The 21,402-nt window shown below is 38.0% G+C and overlaps 1 protein-coding gene across 1 annotated transcript; it reads left to right on the forward strand.

Annotated features, from left to right (window-relative positions):
* The first annotated feature begins 2,267 nt into the window (after positions 1–2,267).
* Positions 2,268–10,398, forward strand: LOC107288120 (dnaJ homolog subfamily B member 6-B-like). Its single transcript, XM_015816704.1, has 5 exons — positions 2,268–2,332; positions 3,420–3,529; positions 5,242–5,295; positions 7,185–7,286; positions 10,133–10,398. Exons 1-5 carry the CDS (start codon positions 2,268–2,270, stop codon positions 10,396–10,398), a joined length of 597 nt encoding a protein of 198 aa, XP_015672190.1.
* Positions 10,399–21,402: the final 11,004 nt, after the last annotated feature.

The following is a 21,402-nucleotide window of genomic DNA, read 5'->3' on the forward strand; positions in this document are numbered from 1 at the left end:
GGTAACTGAAGTAATCTAATGTGGTGATAAGAAAGGTAAAACAGCAATATTTTTCTTCTCTCCTAGCATTGGGATATTGTCATCCAGCAGCTATGTTTCAGTTAGCCAATTCTCTCTTGGGAAGAACCCCAACTGCAAGAACTCCTTCCTAGGGTCAACTATCGCAATGTTTGGTTGAAAAATGCCCTCAGGATATCGTTCAAACCCCTCCCCCACCCAATAAATTTGGCTATGTCGAAAAGAGCTTTGAAAACCTGGCTGTTTTCCCAGCCTGTGGCTTAGAATGGGTTAGTTAATCCTCTGGATTTGATAGTTTCTTTTCATGGTTGCCTTTCTCTAGGATTTGGAATTTTTATATGTATTTTACGATATTTTTTGCTGTGTGCCAGTTGGAGCCACTGTACAGTTGGACAGCCTTATAAATTTCTAATAAAGAAAAACAACAAAGTCACGCTCCTTCTGTTGTTCTCCAAGCAAAGATAATCCATCAGGTTTAAAAAGGCAGAGTCAACCTCACAGCTCAGTCTGAAGTCAGTGTGAGGTAGGCTGAGATAATTAGTTTTCTCCAGGACTGGAGGAAGCCCGACTGAGTTCAGTGGGACATAATTCTTGTAATTAAATTAAAGTTGAATGAAACAGCAGCAATATGGGCATTAATACATTTTTCTTCTCATTTTTCCCTGCCTTGAGATCTATGGTTAGTTTGTAATGTCTTATATGAAAAATGCAAAGAGGTGACATCATAATCAGGTCAAACTTCCCATTGGTTCTCGTTGCTGCTGTTGTTTTGCAAAAGGAATGGAACTGGATGATTGGCTATTGCTGAGTTCCTTTGCCTTTACCTTCTGACCAGTCAACAACTGTGTGGATGCAGGTGTGAACTGACACCTGCAAGATCTCAGAACTGGGCCCAACATGCAGCCAGGGCGGTTTTTCCCTCTACAATAAGGTACCCAACAGTTTTGGGTTTTGATAGGTGGACAGCAAATATGAAACTAGTCCATAAGAGAGAAAGACAACCAGTGGCAGGGCTGTACAGAGAATTTGACATGTGCTCAGCTGTGTGGATTTTTATTTTTCTCACAGGGAAAGTAATCGTGAGGAATTTCATTTTCCTCAAAGTGTGTTCAATCCTCTTCCTTGTAGAGACTAGTGGAAAAGTGCCCCCTGTAACTGAGATCGAGACTGACAATTCTTTCTAGAACATTGTATTAAGTAGGGATAGGTACTTTTATAATATATATTGTTAAATGCAAAACAGACAAACAAACAAATAATAAAAATGATCTATATTAATACAGCAGACTTTAAAAAGAAAAAAAAATCCAACAACCCGAACTCTCCTTTTCTTGAAGATGTGCTGCTTAGCATGATAAAGGTTATCCTTGGTTTGTTTTATTGCGGCTTAGATTATATATTCAAATAGCATGATTGCTTTAGCCTGATTCATTGTATTGCGTGACTCCAGAGAAATTAATTTAGAAGTCAAGTTTAAATATGTTGTGCGGACCAAGACTATGGAGATTAGTCAACAAAAATCTAATATGCTTCTTCCAACTGTTAATTATCCCCCTTTTTCCTCAGCCGCACAATAACATGAAAATCTGAAGCAGTAAATTCAATTAGCCACTGTTCTTATCTGAAATTAATAGCTTCAAAATGGGCAGAAGGAGCAACTAGTAGAACTGAACTGCTAGCCAAGAGGATGAAGGATATTAAATATTAATGGCTTTTTAAAAAAATGTTTAATGCTCTGATAAAGACTCACAGAATTGAGAAAGGGTGGAGAGTGAAATGGCAGATGACCCAGTTCATGCCAGAAGTGAAAAGCACCTCCCTACATGTAGATGGGGATCTTTGTTTAATTCTAATGTGTCTTAATTCCTACCCCCTCCCAGTTTTCCCTTCGTTTCTAAGAGATCAGCTCTAGGAAAGGAGTGGTATCAGCAGTTTTTTAATGGCTTTCTTTTTGATACAAAAATGCTAACATTAATCAACAGGGCACATGTAGGTTCATTCCCCCCCCATCTTTTTGGAGTGCTAATATATATTTGAGTAGCATGACATTTTCTTCTCTCTGTTGTAGGATCAACTATCCAACCATTTGCGTCTCCATATGGGCTTGCCCAATCTGGTGAATGGCCATGACCACCTGTAACTTCGGTTGAAAACTCAAACATTTTGGTTGAACATCTGGAGTCCTCTAATACATATCTGTTTGACTGTGTTTACATCCTCACCGCTCCTTCAGAAAACATCTCTTCAACATGGTGGAGTACTATGAAGCCCTGGGCCTTCCCAAGTCTGCTTCCTTAGATGATATTAAAAAAGCGTAAGTGCTTTTATACTTCTGTTGTTAACTTCCTTTTTTTCTAAGAGGATGTTGTCCGCCAGCCAATCAGTTCATGTAGGCGCTTTGAGAAGCAAGAAATTAGTTTTTAGTGAACTTCTTCTTATTACAAATGTTTCAATATTTTTTTTATTGAAAATTTTATAAAAATTTACAATATAAATCCCCCCCTTCCCCAACCCACCCTTCCACTCCCCCCTCCCTCCCCCCTCACTTCCCAGTGCCAATCACAGGGTTAACAATAAAATAATCATACTCTAAATAACATTAATCAACTATTAAAATAACATATCTATAACCTCCTTTGAAATGTTTCAATATTGAAAGCAAGAAGAGGTAGGTGGGCTTTAACATTGTAGAGTTTAATTAGTTTTTTCAAAAATATTTCAGAGAACAGATATTACATTTCAACAACACTGTAGCAAGTGCAGCAATCCTGTTAATCACACTAACCATCTTAAATTTTTTGATCTACTAAAAATATGTCCTAGTTTATCAGGTGGCATTAATAGGCATTATTTAAAAAAACCCTCTAAATAATAAAATCCACATACCACTCAGCGAAGTCTTGTCCCCGCTGCCCAGATACCATGTCCTTGGCTGCGCTGCTCCACATGGGCTGCTCTCAGGGGCGACTCTCCTCCGGGGGGGCTGCTGATGAGGGGGCCGTGGGGGGAGGCGGGTCTGGGGCAATGGCGTGCATCCCCACAGAGAGGGCTCTGAGTGCCGCCCCTGGCACGCATGCCATAGGTTCGCCACCACTGTGCTAGACTCTAAACAATTGGAGGGAGATAACTTTAAACAGTTTGAAATGAGTCTGCCTACTTGACTTCTCATCTAGTAGTTTCAGACTAGTGGAGAGGTTGTTGAAACCTACTTTTAAAAAATAGGGGGGGAAAAAATCCTGTGGAGCAGTAAAGTGTTCCCTGCTTTGTTCCAAAAAGCAGGTGGCAGAATTGCACAAATCCATTATACTTAAGAACTGCTGCCCACTTTAGCAACTTTGTGGTTGTCAATATATACTAACTCATTTTGTATCTGTTTCTCTGTGTGTGCATGCACATTAAAGGTACAGGAAGAAAGCTCTCAGGTGGCACCCAGATAAAAACCCAGAAAACAAACAATGTGCAGAACAGAGATTCAAGGAGATTGCAGAAGCATATGAAGTACTTTCAGACAGTAAGTATTCAAGCTCTCTTTTCGTGATTTAAACAGTGCCTCTTGAGGCATCTTGTATATTTGCCTCCTTGTTTTGGCACAAACCAATGTTTGGCATGTATTATTGCTCAACCAAATTCATTTAGTGCCTTTAATGTATTTGTCACAACAATGGGGAAGGGAGCCATTGTGACATATTGTCATAGTTACTTGTAAGTAGGTGCATCAATTTGAGCTCTAGACCTTATTTCTTGTAATACTAGTGCCTTGAATCCTCAAAGAAGGGTTCATTTTCTCCCACTGAAATCTAGAAGATAAATTCAGTCAGTATCTGCAGTGGGAAGTATACTTCGATATGTATATGTGTGGCATAGACCTGAGGTTCTTAAACTTAGTTGTTAAGGTAACCTCTAGTAAAATGATTAAGTTTTGTGGTTAGAATCTTATATGCACAAAGATGGGTAAATTTTGCAATGGAAGAATGGATGGTAAAGGTGATGAAGTAAGTGGAGATGGCAACATTGATTGTTTTAATTAAAGAAAATAATATTTTCTTTTCTACTTGCAAATTGCTTCTGGACTTTTTGTGCTAAACTAAAAAAATTGAAACTTTGATTTTAGGTTTGGATGATTAGAATGGTTTCATAATTATAGAAATAGCTTGAAATGTTATGAAAGGTAAAGTAAAAGATTGTATTCTTTTTGCATTCTACTGCATCAAAGAAAGTTGGAAGTCATTACTTTTCTCTCTTATTTTTCTAACGTTTGTTCCTTCTATATTTTTCCTTATAATGAAAATAAAAAATTATTAAAAAAATTGTGAATTTTTTATGCCATCACGTTTTTGTGGAACCTTTTGTGGAACACAGTTTGAAAAGCCCTTTGTTAATCTTAGATCTTATCCCTGCTTCTCCTTAGTACACTTACATAAGTCCTTGGAAGTCCTTAATCCATAGGAGAGGTTTCCAAATGCATATAATCACGTGGCCATATGTCTTTCCTACCTGGAATTTAAGCAGTGACCTTTTCATCTTGTTCCTGGGTCTCTATCCATTTGTCAGATTAGTCTCTACCTTCTTTATATGTGGGAAGCCAATGGTAGCTAATCCTATCGTTTATTCTACATCTTTCAATACTTGTTGTTCATTTCATAGAAGCTGGTGCCATTTAGCCATATTCTGGAAGGTCGTTCATTCAACTGATCCCTGCACTGAACTCCATTTGGTCAGATTCCTTATTTTTCCTTAAGATTAAGTCTCTGAGCTCAGCATGCAGGCAGTGGTTGCACTCTTTGTAACAAAGGCAGTCTGTTCAAAGTGCCATTGCCCTGCACATTCATTCTTGTGTGATTTACTTACCTTGGTTCATATGGTACTTATCAATTCTCAAGTTTAACTATGGGTAGTGGAGTACTGACAGAAAGTCCAAACCAGGACTTTCTGCATTCACTTACTATTTCACATAAGTATAGTGACTAGATGACACTGTAAAACAAAGCAAGCCAACAAAAAAACAGGGTTTCTGAAAACAGATGGAGAGCTAGATAAGGTCCTATTTTCCAACATGGGTACACAATGCTAAGCCATAATATAGTTTGGATGAATTTAATTTAGCATGAAGCAAGAACCTTGCTAGGATTGTTTGTAAACCACAGTCAATGTTTCATATATTATGTAAACTCAGTTCAGCAACCTAGCTTAGTGTATACGTTAACTAAGTCTTCTTTCTTACAGAGAACAAACGTGATGTCTATGACATCTATGGTAAGGAGGGACTTATGGGAAGAGGTAAGTGACATTGCAAAGAAAGCAAACACAATCACAATTCTAGAAGACAACACAACTGGAGCTGTATTTCTTTCTCAACCTTAGGTGTGCCCAGGAGACAAGAAGTTGAGAAAGGCACAAAACTAATAATTTAAAGACAGACATCTGTTAGAGATGTAAGGGATCCCCAGTCCAAAGGGAAAAAAAAACAAAGCACCAACTGTGAACTCCACAAAGTTGCAATTTTGCAGACAGAAAGATTGCTTTTTTAAGTGTTTGAATACGCTGCAGCTGAACCAGAAATAAATTACTTAACTGCCAGAATTACCCAACATAGAAGTCTGGAATTGATTCTTGAGTGATATGATATGAAAAACTCATGCAGAAATGCCCTTTAAAAAGAGTTTCAAGAGGCAGATACTCTAGTCTAGTACGTCACTGTGATTTCATCTGGCTTGGGTCAACAAATATTCAGAACTTAGGATTTTTTTTTTTTTTTAAAAAAAAGAGCTGTCCCTGCCTTGTGTTCCCCATCCATCACTTCTTATATTCTAAACATCTTTTTAAAAATATTTTACTAAATTTCAAGAAAACGTAAAATACAAAAAAGGGAAGTATTGCAGAAAATCACAGGACTCAGACCACGGAATCAAAAGAAGTTGATTTATTTGCGCAAAAGTTCAGAGCACTATTTTTGAACAGCTTCTCATAACAGCTTCTGAACAGCTTCTCATAACAAAACACACGTTTATATATTCTTGTCAGAAACAGCAAAACACGGAAATGTAACAGGTAGCATGGATTGGTTGCTTCGAATCACAGCCCCTGTACAGCATCCTTGCAGCCCCCTCCCCATATCCTGCCTAAACTGTGAAGCTCTCTAGCTATAGCGTCTAAACTTGTAACGTATTTGTGGTTAGCTATCGATGAGACATAAAGGCCTATGTGGTTAGCTGTAGCAAGAGCAGCAATTCTGACACCTTTGTGCGACCGACAATTGAACCTGGGGCTTGACATCTTTCCATTTCCTTTTGTTCTCCTTCTAACTAATACACATATTTAGAACTCATGTTCCTCTTTATAACTCATGTCTTGTATTATGTCCTGTAATACACGCATTTAAGTTTCATGTTTCGCTCCATGACCCAGGTCCTCCTGCCTTAGAAGGAAGTTCAAAAGGGGAAAAGATTTAAAAGTGAAAAAGGGGGGGGAGGGGAAATCAGACCTGGATATCTCCGAGACCGCCTTCTGCCTCAGATTACCTCCCATCGGCCGGTACGCTCCCACAGAGTGGGTCTCCTCAGGGTGCCGTCAGCCAGACAGTGCCAGCTGGCGACCCCCAGGGGGAGGGCCTTCTCGGTGGGAGCTCCCACCCTCTGGAACGAACTACCCCCAGAGATCCGGGTGATCCCGGATCTCCCTTCCTTCCGCCGCGCCCTTAAGACATGGCTATTTCAACTAGCAGGACTGGCCTAAGGGGAAATTTTTAGCGGGATTTTAAAAACAATTTTAAATTACAAAGGCCAANAAATGCCTCCAATTTTCCTCAATACAGAAATATTTAACCAGGTAATCTCTTATTTTAAGTTAAACATAACATAACTAATATCTCTAAATTTAATTATTCTGCATGTCTTTTCTGGGATGGAACATGTTTCAAACATGTTTTGGAATTTGTACCTCAAACTCACTCAGCCCAGCAGTTCTCTGCTGTTCATTAAAACAGGCCATCTTTTACTCAGGTCACGGTGAGGCTTCAAGAACCATCATCCTTTTTCCCAGATTTGTGCAGAGGAAGTAAGATAGCTTTAATGAACAGCAGAGAAGCATTCTGGAAGACTCCTGAGTTATTTTTGAAGTGTGCACAGCCCTGATCTTTTCCATTCTTTTACATCTTTCAGGTAGGCCAGGAGGATCTGCTGGAAACAATATTAGTTCTGAATATATGTTCCATTTCCGCAGTGCCCATGATATCTTTCGGGAATTTTTTGGGGGAAGGGACCCATTTTTTGGTAAGTAGTAATCCTGTTTGGTATTCAGAGAAACCCAAAGCCATCTTATCCGTTTGTACTAATTCATATACAGATAGTCCTTGACTTACAACCACAAGTGAGCCCCAAATTTCTGTTGTTAAGCGACACAGTTAAGTGAGTTCTGCTCCATTTTACAACTTTTCTTGACCCAGTTAAGTCAATCACTATAGTTGTTAATTTAGTAACAAGGTTGGTAGTGAATCTGGCTTCCCCGTCAGAAGGTTGCAAAAGGGAATCACATGACTCTAGGATACTGCAGCCGTCATAAATATGGGTCAATTGCCAAGCGTCTGAATTCTGATCACATGACCATGGGGATGCTGCAACGGTCGTGTGAAAAATAGTCACGTCACTTTTTTTCACTAACTTTGAAAATGTTGCAACTTTGAACGGTCACTAAACGAACTGTTGTAAATTGAGGACTACCTGTAATCTGCCTGCCCCACAATATGCCAGAAACAAGGATGAGCTGCAATTTAGATCCAAAATGGAAAAGGCATGTTGGAATTGCCATGGGCACTCTTATTATTTTTGGTAGTAACTCTTAAAAAAAAACAGTGTCTTTCTTATGCTTGTGGGGTGGCTGTACAGTCCCAGGAAAAGATGGATTAGATTTCTTCAAAGAGAAAGGACCAGGCAGAACAAACTGAACTGGAATTGCCAAAACATCCAGGGGTCAAATCAACTATTAGTTGAAGGGGGATGACAAATCCCTACTGTGTCTTTCCTTTCCTTTCCTTTCCTTTCCTTTCCTTTCCTTTCCTTTCCTTTCCTTTCCTTTCCTTTCCTTCTTCCTTCCTTCCTTCCTTTCTTTCTTTCATATCCAAGACCTAAATTTGCCAATTTATTTTTAGGAGATCCTATGGCTTTCACTAGCTGCACTGGAGGAAAAGGATTCAGTTTTTATTCTTCCTCAATGAACTTCATCAATGGCAAACAAATCACTACCAAAAGGTGAGGAAGGGATTATTCCAAAGCCAGCTAGAAGCTCCAAATGTGGCATAACCAGTGCTTTTTTTCTAAAAAAAAAAAAAAAAAAGGTGCCGGAATTCACACATGTCATACAACCCGCCTTGCCTACCCTACAAGGTTCCATCCAAAAAAGGTGCCGGAACTCCGTTCTCAGTGTTCTATGAGAAAAAAAGCCCTGGGCATAACTATTCCTTTTCCCCAAATTGCTTTCAGTAGTAGGCAGTGGTTATAAATGATTAGATCATGTGACCACAAAACCTGGTAAAAACCATCTTCCCCACTCTTTCTGTCATGGCTGCCACAGCCCAGTAGACTTGGGGTGCAGCAGGAAAATCCCCCACTCCACTTGTTTCTGATTTTGTTTATGATTGCTTTGTTCAAAGTGAAAGCATCTACCTTTCTCAAAAACAAGGCCTTATTTACAGCCTCTTGTAGTTTAAATAAAAGTTAGAACAGAGAATCTGATTTTCATCTCTGAAAAAGTATTATTTATTTCCCAGAATTATTGAGGATGGACAGGAGCGAGTGGAAGTTGAAGAAAATGGGGAACTTAAATCTGTTGTTGTTAATGGTAAGAAACTGAAACATAGAATCTTGCTTTGATCCAGCAGGAGTTATATAAACGGAGCTGTATTCTAGCCCAACCAGTTTGAAATTTTTATGCAATTCGGAGAAGAGCTGCTGCTGCTCTGAGTGAATGGAGTTTATTTCAGATACAGTATTGAAATTCTGCTTCTGCTCATTAAACATATCAACACTCAGAAGTCCCCACATATTTACTGCTTGCACACTGTCCAACATTTAGGAAATAGGGGATGCTTCATTCCATGAAATGATCCACTTAGGTCATTTTTGTGTTCATTCACAGCAGATTGCCAAGATTTTAGACTGGAGAGGCTGAAGGTTGAAGTTAATGTGCTTTCATTTAGCCATGTTCTATTCCTACATGGACAAACATCTCATATATTGTTTCCATTTAGTGTATAAGAAATATGTTATATTAAAGACGTGAGTGTAATACATGTGGATGGGCAAAAACATGAGTTCTTCTGACACAGAAAATCCAAGATGCAGGATTGGCCCGGTAGAAAATACTCTAAAGTGTTTTAGCGGAAAGATTCTTTGAGTTTTTTATTTGCTTGGAATAAATATTCCTAAATGTATCCCTGAATCAGAGAAGATTTCTCCTAAAATAGTAGACAACAATGTTAAGAAATTTAAAGACTTATTTTTCTAGGAACTGCCAAGCTAAAAAAATAATAATGATCCCATGATTAAAGAGAAATATATCTAAATTATGGCTAAAATCAGTGGCCATAACAGAATAACAAAGTTGGAAGGGACCTTGGAGGTCTTCTAGTCCAACCCCCTGCTCAGGCAGGAAACCCTATACCATTTCAGACAAATGGTTGTCCAATCTCTTCTTTAAAACTTCCTGTGTTGGAACATTCACAACTTCTGGAGGGAAGTTGTTCCACTGGTTGATTGTTCTGTCAGAAAAGTTCTCCTTAGTTCTAGGTTGCTTCACTCCTTGATTAGTTTCTATCCATTGCTTCTTGTTCTGCCTTCAGGTGCTTTGGAGAATAAGTTGACTCCCTCTTCTTTGTGCCATAATAAACCACATGCTCTCTAATACAGCAAACCTGACTTGGGAGGTTTGGTTCCTGGCATTCCTAGTAAAAATATGAGTTTTTGGAAAGGATAGACCGCTTTATGCCAGAAGACTCTAGCATAATCTGACTCAGGGCAAGGCAAGTTCCTATGTTCTAATTGACATTTAAAAATGGGGCATTTGTTTCTAGACGAGGGCATGAACTTGAATGCTAACATCAGAACGTCCTTCCTTTTTGCAGGTGTGCCAGCTGACAGAACACCAACTAGGGAAACAGGAGGGCATTTTATTCATAGTGTGCCCATCAGGTACAGGTCCTTACCTCAGTTTATTTACGACGAATATGACTCTGATCCTAACCGTAAGGTTCTTAAGGTGAGGCGCATCTTCCCTATTAAAAATACAAACAACACAGCAGGAGGAGAATCTCCTGAAGAGGACAGTAATTCTCACCAAGATGATGAGTTCCAGTCTGAGGATGATGAATCCAATATTGACGAATTCTAGCAGCAACCTGCATATAAATCAGACTTCGTATACTGGCGGTAAGTCAGGAGGAACATATCCTGTGACTGATGCGAATACTATGAAGACCCAGATGAGAAGAATTAATCAACCAGTAGATACCAAGTGGATCCTAGATGAAATTAGGCACCAGTGTGCTGGGGGAGACTGGCTAGCAAGAAGATGGTCCTTAAAAGAGGGGGGAAAAGAAGAGGAGGAGAATACTGAAGGATTAATGAAACTCTTAATCAGAGAAAAGAGTTCTTTGCCAAAGAGAACAGGATCATCCTCACATGTAACAAATCAACTCCACTATGGCTGATGAAGATTCTTGGGCAAAATCAAGTTCCTCTAAGTTTACTTAGCTACCAGTATAGAGAGAACATAAAATCATGGGATCCATTAGGAAGGAGACAAGCAAAGGGCAATGGGCTGTTTAATAAAGGTTGGGAACAGTGATTTTGTTTTCAGTATTCTTATGTAATCCATGTTGGAAGAGATACCTATGTTTTTCAAAAGAAAAGAATGTAGTCATGATATTTGAGTGGGAAGCTTCTTATAATATGAATAATATCAATAAAACAAGGTATTGTATTGGCTTGTAAGGGAAGCCTCTAGATCAGGGTCCCCAGCATCAGTCTGCGGCCTGCCAGGAACCAGGCTACAAACCGACCCATCTGCACACGTGGGATCCATGCAGCGCACGAAACCACACACTCCTGGACTGTGAAAAAAACAACCTCCATGGAAATGGTCCCTGGTGCCCAAAATGTTGAGGGCCACTGGTCTAGATTAAAGATCACGGCTTCCATGGAATAGTCTGAGTATGCTTGGGATAAAACTGGGCATAATGTGCTTGTGGCATACTTGCCAAACTGTGCCAAACTGACAGGACTGCCTTTTTCATAAGCAGGAATATTGCATGTGGCATGGGCATAATTAAGCTTGGTAATTTAGTTTACTCTTTCTTATTTAAAATGTTATATGAAAGTTTTGATTGATTAAAGTTATGATAGGTGGTGGAAATCAGTATCTTATGGATCCTATTGGTGTCAATCATGGCATATTGAAGATTGCAACCTGGAACGTAAGAGGAATAAATGGTAAAGAGTTAACAAATGAAATGAAAAAACAAAAATAATTACATATGTTTATGACATATATATGTGTATATGTGTTTGTGTATATATATATATACACACATTCTTGGAAAAGTAGATATGCAAGAAAAAGAAAAGTAAAATGAAAATGAAAACATAAGTTTTCAGGAAGTATGGAGTCCTGTATGAAAAAGTATTAGAAGACAGATTAATGTCTCTAGATATTAATTTGAAAGTAGATTCAAGGAAAGATTTGACATGGAAGCTGCTTGCAACAGTATGAAAGGAATTATAAAGTGCTACATAAGTGTGTGGAGTTAATGGGGAATATGAAAACAAATATGTAAAATTATGCTTTGTGGAATGCTAAAGTGGAAACAGCTGTGGATGATATAAATGTTTATAAAAATGACTACTGTCAAAAGAAATGACAGAAAGCTATTATATAATATATATGTATAGAGAAATAATTCTAAAGAAAAGTAGCAGAAGCCCTTCCAGTTTCTTGCCAGGCTGGTGCAATATGTCCCTTGCTTTCCCATCCTCTCCTGTAGTAGAGCAAAGTTTCCCATCCCTTTATTTTGGGAAGACATATTCTTGCTGCTTTGTTTCCATGAATCTGAACTGTCCACTCTTCTTTGCGACAAAGCTTCCATGAAAAATATTGTGAGATCCAGAGAATAATTTGTTCTCTAGTGCTTTGATTATTGTAACATCAGAGCAATGACCATACTAGAAATGAAAAATTAAAAGAAAGGATCTGTGTTAGCGTGAAGAGATATAAGGTAGGAAAGGTGAGTGGGGCAGAGAGTGAAGACATCCATGCACGCAAACCTCTGGAAATGCAAAGGTAAGGCATAGGGATTAATGAGAAGAGATAAGTCCCTAAAAGGAAAAGACAGCCCTTGGTAAATCAGTCCACACAGGAACTAGCCACCAAGACTTGTCTTCCTCACATGGATGGAAAAGTAAAAAGCAGGGGAATGATCCATCAGCTCTTATGGTAGCCCTAATTTGGACTGAGTCCCAGTCCAAGATTATTGGCAGTTGTGGCAATCCAGAGTGGAATTTCTGAAGCTGGCTCTAGAAACACCTAGGAGCAGCACAGGAGACAAGCAATTGTATGGAATTTCCCTTAACACTGTGCTTGTTACTTGTGGACAACCAATCACAAAACCTGAATGCAAGTGATAGGGCCCCTGACATCACAATTAACCCCTCCCTGTCATACCCCAGGTAAGTAGTCTTCAGAGATTATAACTCTGCCTACATGAGAAAAAGATAATACACAGGAAAATCTTTTTAGCACTGCCAGGTAGGACATAGGTTTCATCAGTTCGGTTTTGTAAATTGTGGCCAAAAGTGTTTGTCTTTAAAACACTTGCCTTTCAACAGGGCTCCATTCACTGTTTCTGTAGGAGAGGGCCTTAATACTCATTTGAAAGCAGGGCAGTCTTCATTCACAAAATGCTCAGGGCTGTGAAGATCTCTGCTCATTTTTTTCTATTGGATTACATAGTGGGAAATGGATCGCTGATTTCCTCTGCCATTAATGGCAAGAAATCAATATACTGGTCTCCACCAGCAAGTCAATTATCTGACTAGGAACCAGATCTTTGGTTTCTCACTGCTAATGACAATGTAATTTTAAAATCTGTAATAATCTGTTGTTTGGAAAAAAGGAAATTTCACTGCTTCCTCTTTCCTTTCAACACTCCTACTCAAGATTCCTAGGAAAGATGAGAGGAGATGTAAATGACCTTTGACATGGCAAACTGTTGCCGTCCCTGCCTCATTATTTAAAACAATCTTTATATGTACAAGGGCTTCATGTTCTTTCTTCTAGCAATCTTTAAAATTCATTCTAACTAAGAAAAAAACATGGCTGTCAAACAGAGGAGGAGAGATAAGATTATGGCTTTTAAGAAAATATGATACTAATACTTTATTATCGCACTTGATTTTTGTAAAACAATTCACTGCTAATATACCCTGCTTTTTGTTTTTATGATGTGGCTCTATCTGGCAGATAACTTTTTTTCAACCTGTCGTGATTTCCTCCAATTCTCAAATTTCTCCTTTGACTATTGTATTTCTATCTGCTTTGTAGTTGCTCTGAGTATGGATCAGCTACAGTTAAATGAATGAGCCAAGCTGATTCAAGAAGTTCAGAATTTAGATAAGTCTTTGAACTTTATCCACCTATAGTACCATGGGTGTCAAACTCGATGTATCATGTGACGTATTGTGACTTTTTTGCCTTTGTGGAGCCGTGATGGGCGTGGCCTGCACGTGACACATCTGGCCTGCGGGCTGCCAGTTTGACACCCCGACCTATACCTAACATACTGCAGATATGCCCTGATAAATTCTTTTTCTGTATTCTCCTGGTTTTTTTTTTAAGATTTGTATGACTGCTCATCTTAAACATAACTCTGGGTGGCTCACAGCAATAAAACCAAAAGCATAAAATCATAAAAACCCACAAAAACCTGGTACCCCCATCATCCCCTTGAAATGTCCCACAACCCGCCTCAATTATTGTCATTCTATCCAGCATCTGGTTTTTATGGTCTTCCGAAAGGTTAAGAGGGTGGGGACCAGCTGGATCACCAGAAAGTGGGTGTTCCATAATATAGGAGCAACCACATAAAAAGCATACTTCCAAAGTCCTAAGATTTTCCTCTATGATTTCAGGGATAGGACTTGGAATGTGCCTACCTCTCCAATCTGGTAGGAAGGTATTCTCAGGGAGAGGTGGTCCCAGAGATAACCTTGCTCCATGCCATGTAGGGCTTAAAAGGTGATAACCAGTACCTTGAATTCACCAGTACTCTCTGCATGTTGCTGCATTCTGGACCATTTGTAGCTTCCGAGTGGTCTTCAAGAGCAGTCCCATGTAAAGCACATGGCAGTAATCTAAGCAGATTGAATTTTGCTTTTATTTTATCTCCATTCTGTGAATGTGACAAGCTTAAATCTTCCTTGACTGTACAGGTATTTATACTGTTAGAAAAAAACCCCCAGTATGTTCTGAGCCAGATTTAAAGAATGCAGAAAGTAGGCAGTCACTTGAAACAGAGGACTTTATTTCCAAGAGCAATCAACTGTCAAAAGTGGCCACAAGTCAATTTTCTTGTTTTTGTAGGCACCCCTCAAATATGGAAGACTGCTATCATGTCTCCCTTAATCCTTATTTTCATTAGACTAAACATATCCAATTCCTATAATCGTTCTTCGTATGTTTTAGCCTCCAGCCTCCTAATCATTCTTGTTGCTCTTCTCTGTACTCTTTCCAGAATCTCAACATCTTTTTTATATTATGGTGAACTGGATGCAGTATTCCAAGTGTGGTCTTACTAAGGCTTTGTAAAGCGGTACTAGAACTTCACGTGATCTTGATTCTATCTCTCTATTAATGCAGCCTAGGATTTTGTGCTCCCCCCCCCCCGCTTATTTATCATTTCAACTGGCTTGCTGCTTAATTAACATTGTGATAAAAGTGACAGTCACACAGAAGGAAGAATCTCCTGTTCATTAAGGGTGAAATCTCTGTCATCTAAAAGAAACCTTTATCTGAATGGGCTGCTGCTTTTGGCCAATTTCAACCTTTTTGTCAAATTTATTACTTTTCGTTTTAGCATAAATTTTCACCTTTTGCCCTGGAAGTGGCTGTGAGGTTGGGATGTGAGGAACAAGGCAAGACTGAATGGCAGGGAAGACTGGATTTCCCTTCCACAATAAGTTTGTCACCCGTTGCCTTGAGAGAAGGCAGTAACCACATTGACTTGAGACAGAGACAATAGAAACAAGGTAAGTATGGCAACGTGGATAAAAGACATCATATTATTGTAGTATTATATTGATCTCACCATAGGTAGATAGCACTTAAAGTTCAGCAGTGGGAAAAGATTAATAGATGTAAAGTGTACCTATTCATTCAAAGACCGTTATTTTCTTTTTCTTCCTTAGGGCCAGGTATTTCCAGCCACTACCTGTTCCCAGCTTACATGAGTCTGCCAAGATCTTCCAGGGTGCCTTCCATCCTCTTTGCAGGATGGACAAAAGATGGAATAGACTATTACAAGATCCTGGGGGTCACTCAAAATGCCTCCCATGATGATATTAAAATGGCGTAAGTCGGCCTTCCACATGCTCAGCCTTCCAGTTTTTAGTGCCTACTGTGAGCGTGTGGACCATTCCCAAAGCCACCAGTTTCTCTATGTGGGCAGATAGAATTTGTTTATACTTTCTGGGATCTTCTGTTTTATCAAGAAAGTTAATAAAGTATGTACAATTTAATTTGTTTAAATTTAAATTTCAGTAGGCATAAACTCCCTGTATCTTTTAATAGCTTTTACTTTCTGTTTCTTTTCCTTTAAATTAAAATTAGAGGGTGGGGAAGGAAATTCATTTGAGGATTAAGCTTCTTAATTCTGAGCCAAAAGTCTGAAACATTCTTTTAAGATAAGGATCAGCAATCTCCATATATTGTTGAACCAGCACCCATCATTCCTTGTCAACATGGCCGTTAGTGAGAAATTGTGGGCATTACAATGCAATTATATCTAGAGTACCATGTCTTGCGAATCCTTATTTTTAAAACTTCAATTTAGCAAGATTATGGCAAGATCACCTTTATTTATTCACTGAAGCTGATTAAGAATTAGGCTTTTTATCAAGTTTACATCATCACCGTTAAATAGTAGGGTACAATAGTGACAATCCCCTAGTATAGGGGACATCATGAAAAAATATGTGTGGTTGCTAAGAATCAACAATGATTTGATGGCAGATAATCAAAGTACAGGGGAAAGCAGAAAATAAAGCAGGAAATATTGGTGGGTTTTTGAAAACCATAAGTTTGACAATGGTTTTTAAGCAATGCTAAACCCAGATAAGACTGCTAAAACCCCCAAAGCTTGGAGTAAATAAAAGTATGGGTTTGGTTTGATTAATTAGTTATTTAGATGGATACCCCATGTTTCTGCCCTGAAGTGATGTTCAAGGCATCTAATAACAAAAGAATAAAATGCTGAATTAATTAAAATCTATATAAATAAAAATGTAAATGTTCGTTTGTTCAAAATCTTAAATCTCCGAAAGTTCTTTACCGATTGCTTTGAAATTTTGGCACAACATTGCATTCGAATACGCACGTGTTTTTATATACCTATAGTATATAGATGTTACACCTGTGACAGGTAAAAACTGCTTTTTTTGAAAAACAGCGCCATCTGTTGGACGTAAAAGCAACACATGCCAGACTGAGCCACAGCAACGCGTGGCCGGGTACAGCTAGTAAAAAATAAACAAGCATTACAGCATAAAAAAGTAGTAATAATCTAGTAATATAATCATTAAATATTCAGAAGACTATATTGAAAAGGTGCATCTTAGCTTGCTTTCCAGAATGTTTGACTTGAACCCTACATTCATATATAGTTTCTTTATCTATGATGATACTATTCTCATAGGAACAGAGGAAGTCCTATTTGGAACGGCCTAAGATTCTGTGTAAAAAAAACTACCTGAATTTACTCGGAAATGATGCACTCCCAATCATCTTTCTCAGTTGTTCTCAAAGTGTGATCTGAGAACCTTTCAGTTCTCAGATCACACTTTGAGAACAACTGAGAAAGATTAATAAACAAATAAACGCTTTCAAATTTCAAGTCATTTTAAAGAAAGGTTAGGATTCTATACTTAGATTCATAATTTTGACAAAAAATTCTGCTGGTATGAAAAGTATTATGTGTAGTGTGGAAAATCTCTTTGCCACAAACACAGAAAGCAAGAATGCCTCAGCACGGTGGAACTTTTACTTCTTCCTGTTGTCCCTTTACTGTAATATTTGAAGAGAGCTGTGTTGTGTTTCTGCCTGAGCAAAGAAATAATGGATTGAAATGTGCTGAGAAAAGCCATCATTAGCATGATAGTCCTTGTTTATGAAGTCCTTGTTTAGCATAGGTAGTCCTTGTTTTGCAACCACAGTTGCTAAAGTTGTTAAGTGAGATGGTCCCCTAAGTGAAACCATCTGTATTTACGATTTTACTTCAGCTTTTCTTTACATACCTGTGAAATTCATATATGGAAAGATTAGTTAAGTTACTTCTTTGTCACCATTGTAATGACAAATGGTTGCTAAAATGAGACAGTCACTAAACAACTACCTATACTGTCCTTGGTACTAGTGGGAGTATCTGTCCAATATGCTTGCTTCTGATCCTTTGAGAAGTATTCCAGAATGAATGAAAGCTTAGAATGGAATTAATAGTTTGCTCAAGAGACTTATTATTTGTGGCCTTCCCTCTAACTGCATAGGTACAGAATGCAGCTGAAGAAGTGGCATCCTGATAAAAACCTGGATAACAAAAAAGAGGCTGAAGAGAAGTCAAAGGAGATAATGGAAGCATACAAAGTGCTGTCAAATGGTAAAGATCCAGCATCTTCATCCTTCTTTGATTACCCTCTTTTCAGTGGTGCCCTTACTCAGCAATACCAACACATTGATTCAGCATCATTCCAGATGGATAAGTCCTAGCAGTAACTGTCATGAGACCTTTTACATCTAATGAGGGTTTTTTTAAAATGGAAATTAAAAAGAACAGAGCCTTTAGGAAAATGCAAAGGCTTGCAAAGGGAAGACAGTATGTTTGCATGTACATAAGATGACAGGATGAGAATATGATAGCGTGTTACTGCCCTCCACTTCTTCATAATGCTGAATATGGACTGGAAAAGAGAAAATATTCTTTTTATCCTATGATATGCCTCGGGCCACTGATTTAGAAGTTCACATCAGTTGCCTTCATTTTTTTTTTTTAAATAAATTCTAAATTCCTCCTTAATTGCAATCTACAAAATGAGGGCCAGTTTTAGTTTTCTAAATATATTTTACTTGTATAATATTCTTCCCACTTATTCTTTTTTACAAGTAATAAAACTGCACCCTCTGAAACCCTGCTCTTTCATAGATGCTTCTTAGAATAAAAATTATCATTTTTTTACACACACACACAAAAAGAATATTCCAGAAGTCCTACCTCAAAGGAAGGATAAAGGATAACTGCCCAGTTTTCAGAACGTGGAATACAAGGTATAAAATCTGGGAAGAAATTCTGATAATCTCCCATCTTGAAATGGCAGATATTATTATTCTTGATATACAGCAAACTTCTGTATTTCTCTGGATGTGTATGTATTACTTTAATAATATAGTTTAAAAATCTTCTTCCAAGAGAACCTCAGAAAGTAAGTCACACATCCTGAGGTTTTATTCATATGAGCTTTGGGAGACTCATGGTAGTCCTGGATTTCCCTTTTGGGCTGCGTGTTTTGAGTTTTTGTTTTGATTTTAGCTTTTTTAATGGATTTTTATGGGATGACATCATACGGCATATCCAGTTTTATGTTTTATGGATTTTTTTATTGTCTTCGATGATTCTGTAATGTGTAAATGTATGAATTAAATATATAACATTAGACAGAAAACTGAAATACATAGTTTGGCTGTAATATAAGTGAAACAATGAAAGCCACGTAGTTTGCTAGACCATATGCAGCTTGGCATGGTATCTACTCTACTATCGGGGAATAGAAGGGGTGATTGTGGGGAAAAGGACCAGAAGTAGGAAGAGCCCTGAGAACATCTCTATAGTCAAATAAGAGGCATGCTAGGCAGTGTCAAAGAAGGAGTCAAATCAGGGAAGCAGATTTTCCATCACATTTGCTGATTAATTGTTCTAACTCAAAATTAAGATTGCACATAGAATGGAAAATATGTTTTGTTTTGAAACTGGAAAAAACATTCCATTCCAGAAGTTCTGCTGATTCAGATTGGGCTGGTTCAACAGAAAACAAATCTGAATGCTTTGGCAGTTCTGGATTTTGAATGGCGTCACACGTAGAGAGATCCCTGAAGGATCCTGGAATGACTTTTGGGAGTGAATAGGGTGAAACCAATGCATGTCTCCCTCTCTCTCCTGCCCTCCCCAGTGCAGCCTCCCCAATTGGCCTGCTTCCCAATCTTTTAGCATCTTCTCTTCCTTCCCTTCCTTCGACTGCTATGGCTGTTCATGTATGTCATCTCTGTACTTAAGATCCTAGTTCATTCAAGGAAGACTACTATTAAATCACTATACCTTCTCTAATTCCAAATACAAACAAATAAAACACTTAACTGAAATATAATTGTTACTTATGTATGATAATGGTTAAATCATTTTGGTGCTACATGTTTATGTGTTGACTTCCTTAGCTAGTATTTTGTTTAACCACCACAGACAAATAGCAGTCTCCCTATTTGTCATTAATTCTACTGAAGAATTATGCTGTAGATTGTATCAATTTCATCTCCTTTAATTTTTTTTCTGCACAAAGCTCCATAATTCGAGAATGTGGAACAACCTGCCCAGTTGCTGCTGTTTCAATTATTCCACTATTTGCTTTTATTCAATATCACTGATGTTCAACTGTGGTGAGAGTTTTGGTGCACTGTCATAACACACTTTCCTCCTTTTGTTTTGTTTTTCCTTATTCATTTGAACACGGCATGTGATGGCACTCTTACAGAAAGTTTTCTTCTGAAAAACAACTTTGCAGAAAGTTACCTTATTTTAGACATGTTAACCTGCCAGTCATTCATTTTAAACAAATGTTTGTTTCTTCAGCATTCTGCAATACAAGTTTAATAATTTTATTCCTATTTATCTGCGGCTGTTCTGAACTTGATATAACATGCTGTGGATCTAGCCAGTGCTTATGTATCACTTTTGAGAAATTCTGGGGAAACTAGTGGACTGCCATATAAATGGAAAAGAGCAAAAGGATTCTTTTTAAAAAAAATTGTACTCAATTAAATTGACCCAGATTCAAAAGAGCCACAAAAGCACTGGATTCTGAATAGGTAGATATTCATATCTCCCTATAAGGATAGGGAAATGTTTTATTTTGGAAAAAAAACATCGTACAAAAGTGAAATGTAAAACTTACAAGTCTATATGTGATTCTATTCTATTCTATTCTATTCTATTCTATTCTATTCTATTCTATTCTATTCTATTCCATTCCATCCCGCTCCGCTCCACTCAACTCCACTCCACTCCACTCCATTCCATTCCATTCCATTCTGCTAACCACTAATTTTATAACAATTATTGCACTCTGTATTGTACTACTGGTTTATTATTCAAACAATATTAGTATTACTATTACAATACTACACTCCATAATATTACTTAGCAATGTTTTATTTGTATGAACACTGCATTGTCTCTCTCTGAAATTTCTTTTTTTTTTGTTACTGGCCAGCATGTAGAGTACTTGCAACTTTCCACACTGAGTTTTTATACTTGCACTTTTCCTTGCTGTCCTTCTATACTGCTTTTCCTTTGGACCATTTACTCCACTGAAGGAAATATGTCTTATTTTATTGGGCTGCTTTACTCTGTTTGCTGGTGGCTCCAGAGCTTCAAAAACAATGCCTCCTCCATTGTCCTCTTATACCTGTTTCAAGATTGCAGCTTTATTGGCAATTTTGCCATGCTGATACTGGGAAGAAAAGTCAAATAAGAGAGGAAGAAGGCAGCATAGGTTCATCCAGTTTTTCTAAGCAGCCTATTCTTCTACATTCCTATCTTCAAAAAAGAGGAAAACAGAAAATGCAAAGAATTAGAGGCTGGTGCATTTGGTACTGATATCTGGGAAGTTTTCAGAGAAAATCTTAAAGTTCATAAACATCTTGAAGACAATGTTTTCAACTACCAGCTGCCAAAGTCAGCATGGTTTTATGAAGAACAAATCTTGTCATGTAATTTTTTTGAGAGTGTAATTTCCATAAATGAATTGTGGGAATGTATAACATAATGTATCCTGACTCCAGCAAAATATTTGACAAAGTACCTCA

Source organism: Protobothrops mucrosquamatus, unplaced genomic scaffold (genome assembly GCF_001527695.2).
Source record: "Protobothrops mucrosquamatus isolate PMUCROS unplaced genomic scaffold, P.Mucros_1.0 scaffold481, whole genome shotgun sequence".
Classification (NCBI taxonomy): domain Eukaryota; kingdom Metazoa; phylum Chordata; class Lepidosauria; order Squamata; family Viperidae; genus Protobothrops; species Protobothrops mucrosquamatus.

What these genes read in the sequence shown, in the direction of transcription:
- LOC107288120 (XM_015816704.1), top strand. Translation starts at nt 2,268, where the DNA reads ATGGTGGAGTACTATGAAGCCCTGGGCCTTCCCAAGTCTGCTTCCTTA. An exon ending in ATATGAAGTACTTTCAGACA is followed by an intron (nt 3,530 to 5,241) that starts GTAAGTATTCAA and finishes TCTTTCTTACAG; the next exon opens with AGAACAAACGTGATGTCTAT. An exon ending in GGGAAGGGACCCATTTTTTG is followed by an intron (nt 7,287 to 10,132) that starts GTAAGTAGTAAT and finishes TCCTTTTTGCAG; the next exon opens with GTGTGCCAGCTGACAGAACA.